At 43.3% G+C, this 17309-nt stretch overlaps 1 protein-coding gene across 2 annotated transcripts in view; it reads left to right on the top strand.

Moving 5' to 3' along the window:
- Window positions 1–6635: 6635 nt before the first annotated feature.
- Window positions 6636–17309, top strand: part of UBR5 (ubiquitin protein ligase E3 component n-recognin 5) — a gene marked incomplete at its 5' end in the record, with an annotated part of 139291 nt that continues 128617 nt past the window's right edge. For both annotated transcript variants that reach the window (XM_079722198.1, XM_079722197.1), the window contains one exon: window positions 6636–6697. In XM_079722198.1, the coding sequence (XP_079578324.1) occupies window positions 6636–6697 (62 nt within the window). The remainder of the gene's footprint in view (window positions 6698–17309) is intronic.

Here is a 17309-nt window from a genome sequence, read left to right as displayed (position 1 = left end):
AATCTATAGATGAGTTTAGGGAGACTTTACAACGTCACAGTATTAGTTGTACCAGCCCATAAACATGTTATATTCCTCCATTTATTAAGATCATCTTTGATTTCTCTCAAAAATGTTTTAAAGTTCTCTGTGTAGAGAGTTTATACATCTTGCATTGAATTTGTTCATAGATATTAGACATTCTATAGTTTTTATATTATTTTAAATTTCATTTACAATTCTTTTTGTTTTTTTGGTATATTAAAAACAATTGATTTTTTGTTGGACATTAACCTTATTTCCAGCTATTTTGCCAAAGTTGCTTATTAATTGTAATTTGTATGTATTAAAACATATCCTGTGAAAATGATGTTTTTATATCTTCCTTTCCAAAACATATATATATATATTTGAGGGATAAACAGTTTTTACTGGACTCAGGTCAGGAGTCTATGAGTCTTGAGGACCTCTCTTTGTTGGTTTTGTTCCCCACATTCTTCTTGGCCCATTTGAGCTACTTCTTCTTCATGTAGTGAATCTTGGCCTCATCCTACCTCTTCTTTTCCAAATTCATAAGTCAGGTGCCCCAGGTAGGCAAAACTATGTGTGGGCTTAAGACACATGCATTTGAACAGAAATGATCATATGCTTTCTTTGGTCAAACACCTTGAGGTGCTCTAGAGTGGCCTGGTCATACTTGATCTTGTGGCAGCAGGCCTTGCACAGTCTACCTGAAGATGTGCTTTGGCACCCAGAAGTGGAAAGGACCATTGCACGGGTTGGTGTCTATGTGCTTGTAGGTTAAGGCCTGCTACCTCCATTTAATTCTGTAGAAGTTTGCAAGAAATGTTGATGTCCTTATAACACATGACCACCACTTTCTGGCCGAGCAGTACTCGCCTGGCCACTCTGGCCTCCAGGTAGCCCTGGAGATGTTTTCAACCATTGACTAGCGTGATCTGTCCCTCTGACAACTTTGGCAGCTGCCTCAGAAAATTAATCCCTATACTTTAAAATTATTTTTCTTGTCTCGTTGCACTAGCTGGAACCCTTGTGCAATGTTGAAAAGGAGTGGTGAGGATAGACATCCTTGTTTCCAATCTTAGGGTAAAAGCTTTCAACATTTCACCATTACAAAAGATGTTTCCTCTAGGATTTTTAGGAATATTCTTTATCAAATTAAAGAAGTCCCCTTCTATTTATAGTTAAGAAAGTTTCTTCATGAATGCTTATAGAATTTTGTTCCATTCTTTTTTTTTTTTTTTTTTTTTTTTTTTTTTGTGGTATGCGGGCCTCTCACTGTTGTGGCCTCTCCCGTTGCGGAGCACAGGCTCCGGACGCGCAGGCTCAGCGGCCATGGCTCACGGGCCCAGCCGCTCCGCGGCATGTGGGATCCTCCCAGACCGGGGCACGAACCCGTGTCCCCTGCATCGGCAGGCGGACTCTCAACCTCCGCGCCACCAGGGAAGCCCCCATTCTTTCTCTCACTCAGAATGATTGAATGATTTTTCTCTTTTATTCTGTTAATATGGTGAATTACATTTGTTGATTTTTATATGTCAAATCATCCAACTTGTTTGTGATCTACTTCTTGCTATATTCTGTTGAATTCGTTTTGCTAATATTTAAGATTTCTTTTTTAACAGACTTTATTTTTTAGAGCAGTTTTAGGTTCATAGCAAAATTGAGAGGGAGGTACAGAGATTTCCCATAGACTCCCTGTCCCCACACATGCATAGCTTTGCCCATTGTCAACATCTCCCACCAGAGTGACCCAATTGTTAAAACTGGTGAACGTCCATTGACACATCATTATCACCCAGAGTTCATAGCTTACATTAGGGTTCACTGTAGGTGCTGTACATTCTACTGGTTTGGACAAATTTATCATGACATGTTTTCACCATTGTAGATCATAGAGTAGTTTTACCGCCCTAAGAATCCTCTGCTCTGCCTATTCATCTTCCTGTCTCCACTAACCTCTGGCAACCACTGATCTTTTTACCATCCCCATTGTTTTGCCTTTTCCAGAATGTCATATAGTTGGCATCATACAGTATCTAGCCTTTTTAGATTGGCTTCTTTCACTTAGTAATGTGCATTTAAGGTTCCTCCATGTTTTTTCATGCTTTATAGCTCATTTCCTTTTAGTGCTGAATAATATTCCATTGTGTGGATGTACTACAGTTTATTTACACATTCACCTACTGAAGGACATCTTCGTTGCTTCCAAGTTTTGGCAATTATGAATAAAGATGCTGTGAGCATCTATGTGCAGGTTTTTGTGTGGACATAAAGTTTCAACTCCTTTGGGTAAATACCTAGGAGCTCGATTGCTGAATCACTTGTTAAGAGTATGTTTAGTTTTGTAAGAAGCCATAAACTGTCTTCTAAGATAGCTGTACCATTTTGCATTCCCACCAGCAACGGATGAGAGTTCTTGTTGTTCTACGTCCTTGCCAGCATTTGGTATTGTCAGAGTTTTGGATTTTTGAGTCCTGTTTGTTTATTCAGTCAACATTCGTATACCTACATATTTTTCCTTTTTATTCTTCATCCATTTATGCCTCTTTGAGCTTACACTGGGGAATCATTTTCCTTTTACTTGAATAACACCCTTTAATATGGGTTGACTGCTTAAAATTTCTCACATTTCTTTTTCTTTCTTTCTCTCCCCTTCCCCCCCCACCCGCTGAGTATCTTTATGTTTCTTTCATTCTTTTTTTTTTTTTTTTTTTGGCTGTGTTGGGTCTTCGTTGCTGCACACAGACTTTCTCTAGTTGCGGCAAGTGGGGGTTACTCTTCATTGCGGTGCGCGGGCTTCTCATTGCGGTGGCTCCTCTTGTTGCGGCATGTGGGCTATAGGGCGCACGGGCTTCAGTAGTAGTGGCTCGCAGGCTCTAGAGCGCAGGCTTAGTAGTTGTGGCGCATGGGCTTAGTTGCTCCACGGCATGTGGGATCTTCCCGGCCCAGGGCTTGAACCCGTGTCCCCTGCATTGGCAGGCGGATTCTTAACCACTGCACAGCCAGGGAAGTCCTGTTTCTTTCATTCTTGACACTATTTTTTGGCCTTAGGAGTGTGCTTTGCCCACAAGTGGGAAAAGCTTGAAGTGTTAGGGAGTTAACAACCCAGGAGCAATCCTCAACTATTGAGAGATGGAATTAATGGATAAATACCTCCAGTTTCCTCCCCACTCAGTGGGCTACTTCTAAGATATGTCCTACACAGTCTCTCAGATGATCCCCAGTGGGATTGGAGTCCAGTTGTCCACACTGGTAAAACATTCATCAGCCCATCTTTTATTGGGTTTTCTCCATTCGCTGTCTCATTTCTCCATTTCCATACAGTGCTTCCTGTAATCACTTCCTAAATAAACTATTTATAGCCAAATCCTTGTCTCAAGGTATGTTTTGGGGGAAACCATACCTAAGACATGGCTTATTTCAGAGGTGCAGTCCTTTAGGGCTCCACACAAAGTAAGAGGAGCTCATTAGCACTCACCACCGCATTGGGGAACCTTGGACATTAATCCCTGTTGTCTTAGCTCTGAGTGTTTGTCAGAAGAACTGCTCAGCTTCTTGGCTTCTCACTCGGTCTTTCTGTAATTGGCATTCATCCCAGGGGGATAAGTGGCTCCAAACACAGGACTCACTTCCTTGGGTCTTATTCATCCCTTGGTTCCTAGTTTGGTAATTCATCATTATTTTGTTAACTCTCTTGTGCCTTTAAGTAGATTTAAAGAAATATTTTTGGTTAACTTTTCAGTTGTCCTCAAAGGGAGAATTAACCCAAATTGTTAGAAAAGAAGCCCACTCCAGCCTCCTTTTCTAGATTTGTATTGCACTTTAACGCTTCAAAAAGGTTCTACTTGAACCTTGCTTATTTCCATTCCCTATCTGTACTCCCTCCTCCCCCATCCATGTGATGGGCTTGCACAACTCTGTGCCTTTACTCTTGTTTTTCCCTGTTCAAAGTGTGACCCACCAAAGTGTGGGGAGATGAGAGTTCTCCCTAACATGCCAGCCTGGACGATGCCAAGATAGTTGTCAGTCAAAGACCAAGTGGGCAGTTTGAATGGGCTGCCTAGGGTGATGAGACCAGCCTTTGACCAGGACAGAAAGTCTCAGTGGGTAAATCAAGCTGGAAGCAGGGTGGAAGCACAATGACAAGATGAAGAAAGACAGATGTGGAAGAAAGAGAAATGAAGCAAAGTATGGGCATGGAGGTTGGAGTTTGTCCAGGGGCACATCTAAAATGACTCTGTTTAAGTTAGATGTTCTGTTTTCCCAGAACATTCTTGAAAGCTTAGCTTAAATGACTTCTTAATTCTCTTGGTTGGAACCACTTCCTCCTTTAACTTTCATAGCACTCTTACTGTATTTATCATATCACATTTTCCCATTGGCTTTGAATAGTCTGTTCCTTCTAAATTATTAAGTAGATGGCAGCTGTGGTATAGTGGAAAGAGCAATGGAATCAGAGTTAGATGACCTGGTTTTAAGTCTCAGCTTCAGCACTTACCTAAGGTGTTTGAGCCTCAGTGTCCTCGTCTGTATAATGGGGATAATATTATTTACTCCATAGTGTGATTTGAGTATTAAAAGACATAAGCGTGTAAAGTGGTATGTAGTCAAATGGTACATTTGTCAAGTGGCACATAGTGAGCAACTTGACAAATAAAAGCCTCCCTTTGCTGAGACTACTAAGTATTATGAAGTGCTCTCCATGCTTGACATACATTATCTTATTTAGGCCTCACCAAAACCCTATGTAGAGCTATTACTATGGAATAGTTCACAAATGAGAAAAAAAGATGCTATGATAGGTTAAATGATTTAATCAAGGCCACATAGTTAAGTAGCAGAAACAGGTCACAAATTCAGGTCTGTCTGGCTCTAAAACTAGCAGTATCCATTGGTCTACCCTGCTTCCCCGTGGCTCCCACGGATTTCTAATAAATAGTGGCCTTGAAATCATTTTTTAGTCTAAAGTAATCTGGGCCATTTTGGAGCTAGTGACCTACAAAAGTGTTCCATTATCTGTCTCAAGGGGTACCTACTCTATCCTGATTTATAAATAAATTTTCATATATTTCGTTCAAAAGAACTTCCTGAGCAAAAGTGTGTGTGTGTAATGCACTAACAGAAGAAAAGTGATATTGAAAATTAAGAATGTTTCACAGGACCCCTGATTTAACTGAACATACTGGAGAAGAGGCTTCATGTTTTCACTTTTTTCTCTTGAAAGAGGTACTTGATTTTTTGAAGGTGCCATGGAAGCCTTTGAGAAGAAAGCTATGAACTGGTTCCCTAGAAAAAAGCAAATAGATCTATTCAAGAATTAGCCTTTACGATCCCACTGATCATAAGCTGAGGAACGAAACACCTTTGTAGAACAGATGTATCAGCTTTCATTTAAAAGGAGTAAAAAATCATGAATCATTTAAATCAGGAAATTGGTGGAAATTTCCACTTTTTGTCTTCGTGTGGGTACGTAATAGAGGTGGTGTTGGGGAAATTGGGGAGATCAGGGTGATAAAAGAAGGTGCTGCAAAGTCAGCTTATGATCCTACGATTGGACCTTCTGGAAAGGCCCTTACATAACTACCTTACTTCTCCAATAAAAGGCTGTGTATTTCTTCCCCTTAACTGATTTTACACTTCCACTTTAAATGTAACTGAGGATGAAGGACGAGAAACAAAAACAAAAAACCCCTAAGGGTCCGCAAAAAAAAATTAGGGCTGCCCTAGGGGAAATCAGAGCGAGAGAACGAAGGACCCCTCTTCCTTCCCACCTCCCCGGGGACACACACTTAGCCTCCCTCCAGGACTCCCCGCCCCTGCCGGTTCGCCCCCCCCAGCCCCCCCGCCTCCTCTTTCCCTAACACGTGCTCTCCGGAACACTCACTCGGGAGATATCCCACCCCCCCGGGGCGGGGGCTGGGCTCGGGAGCCGAATGGACAAATCCGTACGCGCCTTACAGCGTCGTGGCCCGACAACGTTGAGCCGCCCAATCGAAAGGGCCTTACCGCCCGTTTCCCGGAGCCCCGCCCCCTCGCAGCCGTGCCCCCGCCCGCCGGTCTCCTCCCTCCTCCTCCTCCTCCCGTTCGCCCCTCCCCCGCCGCTCGGGAGCGGAGCTTGCGAGACGGAGAAACTGGGGCAGAAGTGAAGATGGCGGCGGCGGTGCTGGCGGCGGCGGCGGCTTCTCGCCAGTGACGCGCGGTGCGGGCTCATCTCCCTCCCCACCTCCCTAGTCCGGACCCCGTCCGCCACCGGGACCACACCGGCCCCGCAGCCCACAGGCCGTCCCGCTCGTCCCTCCCCAGTCGGCCCCTCTCCCGACGCCTGGCTGCCGCTGGTGGCGGCGCGCCCCGGGTCCCGGCCGCCGGCCTTGCACTCCTGCGCGCTGTCGCCGGGGGATCGGGTGGCGTGTTGATCCGCCCTCCTGCCCGCCCCGCCGGACCGCCGCGCCGCGGACACACGCCCGGCGGGGAGGCGGCGGCGGCGGCAGCGGCCCCTGCGCATTTGCTTCTCTCCATTTGGGGACTGGAGGGCGGCGGCGGCGGCGGCTGTGGGTTTTGGGGAGGGGAAGGGGTTGGGGGGGGAGCAGAGCGGGAGGGGGCCGTGCTCAGGAGGAGGACGAGAAGGAAGCACCATGACGTCTATCCATTTCGTGGTTCACCCGCTGCCGGGCACCGAGGACCAGCTCAATGACAGGTAATAGGGCCGGCGGGCTGGGGGAGGGGCGCCTACCCGCCCTCCCCTCCCCCACGGGGCCGCGCCGGGGGCGGGCGCCGGTGTTTACGCGCCGTCCGGCGGTTGTGGGGGGAGGGTCCTCGCTGCACCCGGCTAGGCCCCTTCCGGGGCAAACTTCTGGTCCCGGGGGCCCGGGGCCGCGGGGGCGAGCGAGATGTGGACGGGAAAGCGCACTGCACCCTCCACACCCTCGTCCCTCCCCCCGTCCACGAAGGAGCAGCGTTGAACTCGGTGGAGATGGGGGCGGAATCCGGCTCCCGGTGGGGGGGGAGCTGTAATTACCGCCCGGCCCAGGCTCGAGGAATCCATATTAGTCAAAGTTGAATTGAGACAGACAATGCGGATGGGGGATGGTGGAGGTAAAAAGAGAGGGAAGAGGAGAAGCCGGGCGAGGGGCCCCGGGTTAGGCTGGGCTCGCCCGGGGCCCTGGGAGCTGTGTCCGATGTGGTGGTCGGACCTGCGGGGCCTGGAGATCCCGGGGGAGCGGGGAGGGTGGGGAGAAGCTGATTCCCGGCGGATCGCGGCTGGGGGGGAGGGAGGAAGCGCCATGATTATTGTTATTATTAAATTTGTGCCCCTGCAGTGAGGTTTGCCTGTCCGGGGAGGGGATGAATTTAGGCGCGGGTGGGGAAGTGGATTAGCTTTCCTTGGCTCTGCTACTCCTGGAATGGTGCTCGCAGCTCCTGCCCCGGCCCCTGTGGTGCGAGCTTTTTTGTTTCCTTTTTTATTCTAATGATAGTGTTTTCCTGAGTTGTAATTTGACAGCTGAAAGCCGAGCGTGGAGTCAAAGGAAAACTCTTACGTTTGCAGTTCGCAGTGCTGCTTTTCTTAACACGCCGTAAAATTTCTGGGATGGGTTTTGCTATGGGCGGAGGAGGAATTATGATTTTTTTTTTTTTTACCTTTCCTGAGAAGGCTGTTTTGGCCCTGGATTCCTCTCCTTCCCTCCTCCACCGTCCCCAGCCAGGTTAGGATATTGAATTGCAGGGCCGCATGTTCTCAGGGAACTGAGATAAAGCAGGAAAAGTTCCTTCACTGTTGCAAAAGAGACTCCGAGGAGGTTGAGGGAAGCCTCCATTAAAGCAAGTCTTAGAATCTAGAACTCAGCTCTAATGATGGGCTAAATGTTTACAGGGTCAGAAAGGGGGACATTTTAAGTCCCTTTCTATCCCAACACTTTCGCTGCTCTCTGTTCCTTATAAATATGGAAGGCCATCTGGGCCCAAGTTTAGAAGTTAGATATAATTTTTGCTAAGTGACCGGGTGACATAAATTGCACGATGCCCTGTTTGTCATGCGCTTCCCGGCGGCAGGAAGAGGCCTAACTTGCTGCTAAGATATCGGCCTCTGTCTCGGAGTATCTAACCGCCTCAGGTGGGGCGGACAGCCTTTCAATCCGGGAAGCTGGAGGCTTGGTTTCTGGCGTTGGGTTTGGATTTGTCTAATCTTTGCTGTAACCATATAATACTTAACATGTTTGTAAAACTTTTGGAATACTTTCTGAAAATACTAACCATTTGGAATTTTCACGTAGTTCCTTTAAATACTGAAATAAGTTTTAAGTCATTTATTTTAACATTTTGTAATGCGATCCTTACTCCGGTTTTGTTTCATTACAGATCTTTTGTTAAGACTTTCACATAAGGTTTTTTGTAAATTTTAGAACCACGCTAGTAGTGTGGATAGCTGTACTGTCTGTCATTCATAGAACCGAGTTGGTAGTGCTTGTAGTGCAACTTGTCTTGTAACTTAGAAAATTGCACCAGGAGAGAAGTAGGGTATGTTTTTTATATTAGTCCTAACTTTATATACGAAGAATCCTGGCTAGCTTACTCAATTGACTGTGCATACCAAAACCTATTTTGCATTTTTGTTGGGCACTTTGAATAATTTTTGAGCATTCCTTTTGTTTCAGGTAGTCTGGAAATTGACATGTATCTTTTTTAAAGCTACCTTTTCTTTTTCCATTCCTGGTGTAAACAAGTAATCAGCTTTGTTTTTGACTTCTGTAGTGTCGGTATACAATATTAAGAATAGTTGGATCATCTTCAGTTTTCATTTCATAAGAAATAAAAGAGGTGGATCTGATGAGATCATAAAATGTGTGCATCAAGGTGGCAGATATTTGAACAATAGGAGAGGGCTGTAGGTAAAATCTTAGGAACCTCTAGTTTTATATAGTAACAGTAAAAATGTCTGGTCTGTTGAGACTGACGAAGGCATCATTTGAGGTAGTCATGCTTTTTTAGTTTTGAAAAGTAGTTGACTTGTGGTGGAGCTGTTCTGTGTCTCCCCTTCAGAAGAAAGTTCATGTTTGCATACCTAGTTGCAAAGTAATGGGATCAACCTATTGCTGCATTGCTTGGGGGAAATCTGTTTCCAAACGAGGTTGGTTTTCTGGAACCTTAAAACTTACTAGAATACGCCCAGAATATTTTTGTCTTCAGGTAAAAATCTACCAAGGTTTAAAGTAAGTTTTGGTAATAGAACTGAATATGCTATAATGGGCTGATTTTCTATGTATGGTAGTCACAAGTGAAATGATAAATGGTAGTTCGGGATGAAAGATCTATAAATAGGTAGACTTTAGTCTTTACCCGGAAAGCAGTAAGACTGGATAGGCAGCATGGTTCTACAAATAAATTGCTCAAAGAAAACTTAGGGGTCTCAAAACACCAATATTTTCTTCTACAAATAAGTTGTCTTTTTAAAATAACCACATCCTGTTAAAAGTCATATATTTTATTTAGTGTAATAGTGTGATGGCTCAAACATTTAAAGTGTACTCAGCATTTTAAAAAAAAAACCCGTTTGTATCTGATATTTTTTTTCTTTGTGTTTTCGTACTTGCTATTTCTGTGATAGTCTTTGTATATTGGGTTAAAATCTTTAATTATTGGCTCTGGGAGACCAAATAATGCAGTAGATGAATATAGGCGGGGATGGGGCAGAGGAGAGGAATTCAGAGAGCCTAGGGTGTTGGTTGTAGCTTTCCAGAGTGATTACAAGGTCCCTGGTGCAGAGCGCTGGCCCTCAGCAAACACTCATTGTATCCAATTGAAACCATTCAGTGCTCAGATACTTGTGTGACATTTTGATTTTCTTTCTAGTGAATTTCTCAAGTTAATGCTATGTTCTTGCTTAAAACATTGTCTCGAGAAATAGCAAAAACCATAACAAGAACATGGTTCTAGGCATTGAGACTAAGGGGAGAGATGGAAGTGCCAGCTCACCAAACCTTGGAAAGTGCCAAAGAAGTCATGTAGATCAGTTTTTTCACTGATGAGCTGGAAAATCAGGCCCTGAGTTTTATCCAGGTTACTGACAGATGAGGTCCTCATGATGGGTCTTCTGATGTTTAAAGTCCAGGGCTCTTTTCAGTATTCCACATGGCCTGTACTCTGGGAAGTCTCTGCTTTCTGAGGCATCCCAGCCTTTGAGCAGCCACCTACCTGTCTTAGAGTTTTGATTTCCCTTTCCCCTCAACTCTTCCCTCCTGGGCTCCAAATTGATTTAGGCCTTTTGTCAGGGGGTGGACCCTCTTAACCCTTTCCTAGTACTAGGTTAGGAGAGGCCTTTTAAGTTGATGGTGTCCCTGTGACTAGTCCCTGTCTTGAATTACTCCTCGGGATGCAGGTTGGCTACATTGCAAACCAGTTCTCATTTTTGGTCTGTATGTGGAATTTTCCTGTGAGCTTCACTTTTAGGCATTATAATGTGTTGTGTGATCATAAACAGTCTTGGTTGAGATTGTCATATCAAAAGGGTTTTTCTCCACGGAGCTCCCCCTTTAGATGCTGTAAGGCTGCACAGTAAGATAGTGTAGACAGGGGTTTGAAATTTGGAATTCCTAAATCTGGGTTTGTCTCAGCCCCCCTACTTATTAACTGTGTTGTGGTAATTGAGTCATTTAACTACTTACAACCTCACTCCCTGTCTCTCCTCCTCCCCACCCCCTCACACCTCAGTTTCTTTCTTTTTTTAAAAAAAATATTTATTTATTTATTTTGACTGCACCGTGTCTTAGTTGCGGCACACGGGATCTTTAGTTGTGGCATGCGAACTCTTAGTCGTGGCACGCGTGTGGGATCTACTTCCCTGACCAGGGATCAAACCCAGGCCCCCTCCATTGGGAGTGCGGAGTCTTACCCATTGGCCCACCAGGGAAGTCCCTCACACCTCAGTTTCTAAATCAGGTATAGTACACACCTCAAGGTTGGTGAAGAATAGTTGAGATAGTGGGTGGGAAAACACAATATTATAATGTAAGTTCTGTGGAAAATATTATAAAGAGATGGTTAATTTTTACTGCTTTTATGTGTTGTCTGGTTTCCAAATAGAAAAGCAGGAACTCAAAGAAATTGCCCTAGAATATCCTTAGCATCGAATGCAGCATCCAGACTGTTAGTCTTAGATCAGCGATTCTCAACTAGGTGCAGTTTTTGCCCCCCAGGGGATATTTGGCTGTGTTTGGAGACATTTTTTGATTGTCCCTGTTGGGGCATTGTTACTGGTCTCTAGAGGGTAGAGACCAGAGATGTTGCTAAACACCCTGCAATGCACAGGACAGCCCCACAATAAAGTATGGACCTGTCCAAAATGTCAGTTGTGCTGAGGTTGCGAAAGTCTGTCGTAGATTATCTTGAATGTACATAGATGTAAAACTAAATGGAAACTCATGAGGAAAAATTCAAGCAATGTAAGTTAGTCTTTAAATTGAAATTAATTAAAATGAAATAAACTTAACAAGTCAATTCCATGGTAGCAGTGGCCACATTTCAAGTGCCCTGTACCCACATGTAGCTGGTGGCACCGGATTGGACAGTGCAGATACAGAACAGTGCCATGATCACTGCAAATTCTGTTGGGCAGTGTTGACACAGAAAGTGTTTTTTTGTTTTTTGCACAAGGCATGGCATTTAGTGAGTGCTCCTTTTTTTTTTTTTTTTTTTTTAGTTAATTAAGTAATTTATTTATGGCTGCGTTGGGTCTTCATTGCTGCGCTCGGGCTTTCTCTAGTTGCCGTGAGGGGGGGCTACTCTTCGTTGTGGTGCGAGGGCTTCTCATTGCGGTGGCTTCTCGTTGTGGGCTCTAGGCGCTCGAGCTTCAGTAGTTGTGGCACGTGCGCTCAGTATTTGAGACTTGCGGGCTCTAGAGCGCAGGCTCAGTAGTTGTGGCACACGGGCTTAGTTGCTCCATGGCATGTGGGATCTTCCTGGACCAGGACTCGAACCCAGGTTCCCTGCATCGGCAGGCGGATTCTTTTTTTTTTTTTGCGGTACGCGGGCCTCTCACTGCTGTGGCCTCTCCCGTTGCGGAGCACAGGCTCCGGACGCTCAGGCTCAGCGGCCATGGCTCACAGGCCCAGCCATGGCTCATGGGCCCAGCCACTCCGCGGCATGTGGGATCTTCCCGGACCGGGGCACGAACCCGTGTCCCCTGCATTGGCAGGCGGACTCTCAACCACTGCGCCACCAGGGAAGTCCGATTGCTCCTTTTTTTTTTTTTGCGGTACGCGGGCCTCTCACTGCTGTGGCCTCTCCCGTTGCGGAGCACAGGCTCCGGACGTGCAGGCTCAGCGGCCATGGCTCACGGGCCCAGCCGCTCCGTGGCATGTGGGATCTTCCCGCACCGGGGCACGAACTGTGTCCCCTGCATCAGCAGGCGGACTCTCAACCACCGCGCCACCAGGGAAGCCCCGCTCCTTATTTTTATTAGGAACTGTTGGGTTTTAAAGACTGCAGCATATCCTCGTCCACTCAGTAGGAGCCAGAAAATAGGCCAGGGATTATGTGGAGCCGAATGAACAAAAGCTGTGGTGGGTGGAGGTTGTAATAGTTGAAAGCTGCCTAAAGTTTAATTGTGCTGCACCAAAAAACACAAGTGTTAGGGTGGAATAGAGCATCACGTCATCAAACCAGTGGGAAATCTGACTATTTGATTGTTGAGATTGTTACCTAGAAACAACAATGCTAGAGTGACTTTATTGGGAAGGTACAGGCAAACTTCACTAAAATGATTAAGTTGTTTAAGGAAAGTAAGATTAAAGACAGGGTATGAAATAGCCAAATAAAAATTGAAAATCAAAACAAACAAGGGAAGATCAGTTTTATAAATCAAGAAATCAGTGAGTGACTAAATTGTAGGTTTAGGAGTAAACAGACACTTGGGAAGGAAATTACATAGTACATAGGAGTACAACTAGGAATAATGGGATGAACTTTAGAAAGGTCAGGATTTTTCCCTTAACAATTAGGTTATTTAGGAAATAGTCTCTAAAGGAAAGTTTAATCACTGAAGACTGTGTCAAATTACGCTTAAGTAGATCTTGCAGGGTGTATTGAGGGGAGTAATTTTATGTTGCAGGAGGATGTACTCGTGTCTTTTTGCCCCGTTTTTATCATACATACACTCGGCCCTTGGTATCCACAGGTTTCACATCCGCAGATATTGAGTGCAGGCTATTCATTGTACTGGTTATTTTATAAAGGGACTTAAGGAACCGAGGATTTTGGTATCCGCGGAGGCTCCTGGAACCCATGCCCCTCGGAGACAGAGGGACGACTCTACTTCTAGTTAAGAAAACAAACTCCAATTATAGTCCGTGTTTCTGTCATTTTGACACCTTGGCATTCTGAGCAAATGACAACAGTCTGCCCTCTTGGGTCACTATAATTATGAAATGTTGATTTGTTTTTGTAATTGATTTTTAAGTTTTATTGTGAAAATTATTTTAAAACTTTTTAATATGGAAAATTTAAAGCATATACAAAAGTAGAGAGGATGGTATAGTGAACACCTATGTACAAGAGTTATCACCCAATTTCAACAGTTATCTACTCGTGGCCAGTCTGGTTTCAGGCCTCTTCCCTATTTATTCCTTTTCCTCAGATCATTTAATTGATATACCTTCATTATGTATCTCAAAGATGAAAACTTAAAATTACCTTAATCTCGAAGTTCAATCTGTTTAGATTTTCCTGTTGTCACATAAATGCTTATTTTTGATGACTGACAGTTTTGAAATTTTACATAATAAAACTGAGTTTTAACGTGTTAACAAAATTCGACATTCTTAAGAGTAAGAGAAAATTTGTTTGGATAATAGCCTTAGAGGGACAGCCAGCATCACACTGGAAATCTTAATGTTCCTTACAGGTTGACTGATGCTGTCATTTCTTAACTTCCAGTGTGATAGCATTTTATTAGCAAGTCGCTTGTAATAATGGTTATGTAATGATGGAAAGACAAGATTCTTGAAATTAAGTGATTTTCTGTGGAGCACATTGAGGAATAAGAATAAGTCATGAAAAGTTTGCAGCATTCTTCTAAGTTAATATATAGAGGTAAGACTACTGGTAAATTGAACTTGGCTATTAGACATTATTCTCTAATGGGATCATATTTTACATACATTTTCTTGATAGATAGATCACTGTAGTGCTAATAAACCCCTTCAGAATGAGACATATGGTAAATTCTTAGATAACTGTGGTTTGTGACATTCTCATTTTTGTCAGGATATTGAATAAAGTGTTAAAAATTAATGTTATTTCACATGTAAATAAAAATACAATTTGTTTTACCCAAACAGCAAAAGTAATGTTATTTGTTCAGTTTCCAGTGGTGTCATTCACCTTAATAAAATGTTTTCAACTTTCTCTCTCCTTATGTATTTTGTAACTCAGCTTTATTGAAGTATAATTTACATACAGTAAAATTCACCCATTTTTAAGTGTACAGTTTGATGAGTTTTGACAAATGTATACAGTTGTGTAACTACCACCACAATCAAGATATAGAACATTTTCATGACCCTCAAAAATTCCCTTGTGCTCCTTTGTGCCCAAAAGTCCCTTCCCACCATCATGCCCCTGAAAACAATTATTCTTCTTTCTCTCACTGTAATTTTGCCTTTTTTAGAAAAATTTCATGTAAATGGAATCATGTGTTTGGTGTCTTTTCCTTAGCACGTGTAGCAGTTTTTCTTCTTTTGTATTTGTGGTAGTAGTATTTCATTGTTTGTATATAATACAGTTTTGTAATCTGTTTTCTAGCTGATGGGAATTTGGGTTGCTTTCAAGTTTCTGGCTATTTCTTAGTTTTTATTTTTTAAAAATTCCTTGCTATAAAAAACATAGAAGATCTGGAAAACAAAGATCAATTTATAAAGTCTAGCAAGGTTGCCATCACTGGTAATGTTTTGGTGACTTTCTGGTCCCTTTTTTCCTATACATGGATTTTTTTTTTTAATATAGTTGTGATTATGCTGGATATAATTTTATGTATTTTGAAATTTTTCTTGACTCTAAAATGTTACGTTATTTTTCATAGGAAAAAGCTTAAAATTTTAAAAAGTACATTTTTCTCGATAGCAAATTTTCATGTTAATTAAAGTACTGGTATATATATAAAGAGATTATGTTTTGAAATTTCAGTAGTAATAGTGGTAGTCTAGATTGCTGGTTATAAAGATTATGACAGTGTCCAGTTTAGGAAGCACTGTGAATTCTCTTGAATAAATCAGTAGAATTTTATTTCCATTCTCATCAGTGCAGGCCCCATGTTTTGTAGTACAGGAAAAGAAGTGTTGAGAACCTACCATTTCAGAGCCAAGAAGTGGGCTCTGCTGCAGCATGGATCTGCTGTTCCAGAATTCAGACCATAAGGGGTTCTAGCTCTTTTCGTGAACTCAGATACCAGGTTTTCCTCACAGACAATCTGAAACTCCAGAGATGGGCTTTGCATGAGTGGCTCCAAGACCCTGTTAGAGGCCTGGTGGAGGTCCACCTGAGTGTTTTTTCCTGGACAGCCTGCTCTGTGACCTGAAAAGTCGAGGAGGATGGGTTTTCTAAGCTTTAAGAAAAAGCCAAATTTGAGATGTGTAAGTTAACTTGATGAAGAAAGTCAAAGAAGCAGAGACAATATAGGGTTATTTTGATGTCTAAATGATGAAAGCAGGGTTTTATATGAAAAGCTTTGAGGAGAGGAGTATGTGGGCTTGTGCAGTTCATCATCTATTTTCTTAGGTTGTGGGAGTGGCTTTGTTTCCTGTCCAAAGGGAATTTGAACTAGTCCAGTTGGTGCTGTGTGTCATCATCTGCATATGGAAACTTTAAAGGAAGCACCAGACAGGTGATTTTTCTTGTGTGCAAATCCAGTTTAAAATTCTCTTAGTATGCTTCTGTTTCTGGTGATACTTAAACTTCATCTCCCACAAGTCCCTCGGTGTTTTCCGTAAGTGATTGCATTTTTCTGCTTATCAGGTGTTCTGATCATTATAGATAAAGAATAATGAGAAGGAGGGAGTCCTTGGATGCTGTGGACAGTGCACCTTTGCTTTCTCTGGTTGTTGTTTGGGGAAGTATAGGAACTGCTTTTTCTTTGCTTCCTGCAGTTGCCAGCAGGGATGAATACAAATTGGTGCCACATGTTCCGACTGATTCTCTGTTAGGTTTCTGTCACTGCTGAGGGGATGCAGAACCAGGAACGGGTGTCTTCTCTTGGGGAAGTTGGCAACCCATGGTCTGCAGGTCAGAGGTGACGTGGGGGCTGATTTCGTTGGCAGTTGCTCATCTTTCTGCCACTTCTGAGAGCCGAAGGATACCGAAAAATAAGTACAACACTTGCATCCAGAGACAGGGGGCAGTATGCGGTTAGCAGCCACCCCATACCATCCAGAATGTTTCTGGTTTCAAAAAACTCTGTTGAGTGGCGGGGACTTTAGGCCAGTTGGTCTTTTGCTTTCCTTCTCCAGGGCGCTTGACTCCTCAGAAGTCTCTTTGGAAATGTAAAAAGCTTCTTCAGTTGGCATGAAGATTCAGTCTTTGGTGAATTCTAGGACATTCTTGAGGGGTTTTTGTTTTTGAGCATGATGTGTTTAAAACCATTTTTTTTTTTTTGGAAATGGAAAGTCTTTCTGGCAATAGTGTTGAAATTTTAAAGGAGTAACATAACCAAATTGTAGTAAAAACATTTATTGTGGTAGCCTTTTCGGATTAAGAGGTTCTTGGATTTAAAGTAGTGCTTCTTATAGCGTCTAAACGGACCACCATCATCAGGAACAAAAAAGCGTGAGGACCCCTGTATAAAAGGCTCTCACCCACATTTCTTTGTTTTAAAATTAAGTGATGACAGCAAATAGGGCCAAGCTTGCCGTTCCTCACTGCCCCCAGCCATCCTTTCCCCCTCAGGCTATAGGTTCTGTAGCTGTCTGTTTGAGAATGGGGTATTTTCCTGCCCTTTGAGGCTAGAGTAATTTATTTTTGTTTGCTTTTCTGTTTTTACAAATGAAATTTTAAAAATTTGAATTAATTTACATAAATATTAGGTCTGTCCCAGAACTATAAGACACTGAGAGGATAGCTTTTTAAAAACAGATGTCAGTGCTCATAGGCTCACAGTCTTAGTTGGGGGAGTGATGCTGATCCACAGACCAGTAGCAAACTATGAAAGGCTGGTGAAAGAGGTAGTCGAGTTTGACCTGTGTAAATATTTGCCATGTGTTGCCTGCACGGAGTTTGAGCACAGTGTTAGATTAGTTTCCCTTGTTCAGTAAATGTTTGTGTGCTTC

The sequence above is a fragment of the Hyperoodon ampullatus genome, assembly GCF_949752795.1.
Source record: "Hyperoodon ampullatus genome assembly, chromosome: 17".
Taxonomy (NCBI): domain Eukaryota; kingdom Metazoa; phylum Chordata; class Mammalia; order Artiodactyla; family Ziphiidae; genus Hyperoodon; species Hyperoodon ampullatus.
This window is presented reverse-complemented; position numbering and strand designations above follow the sequence as displayed.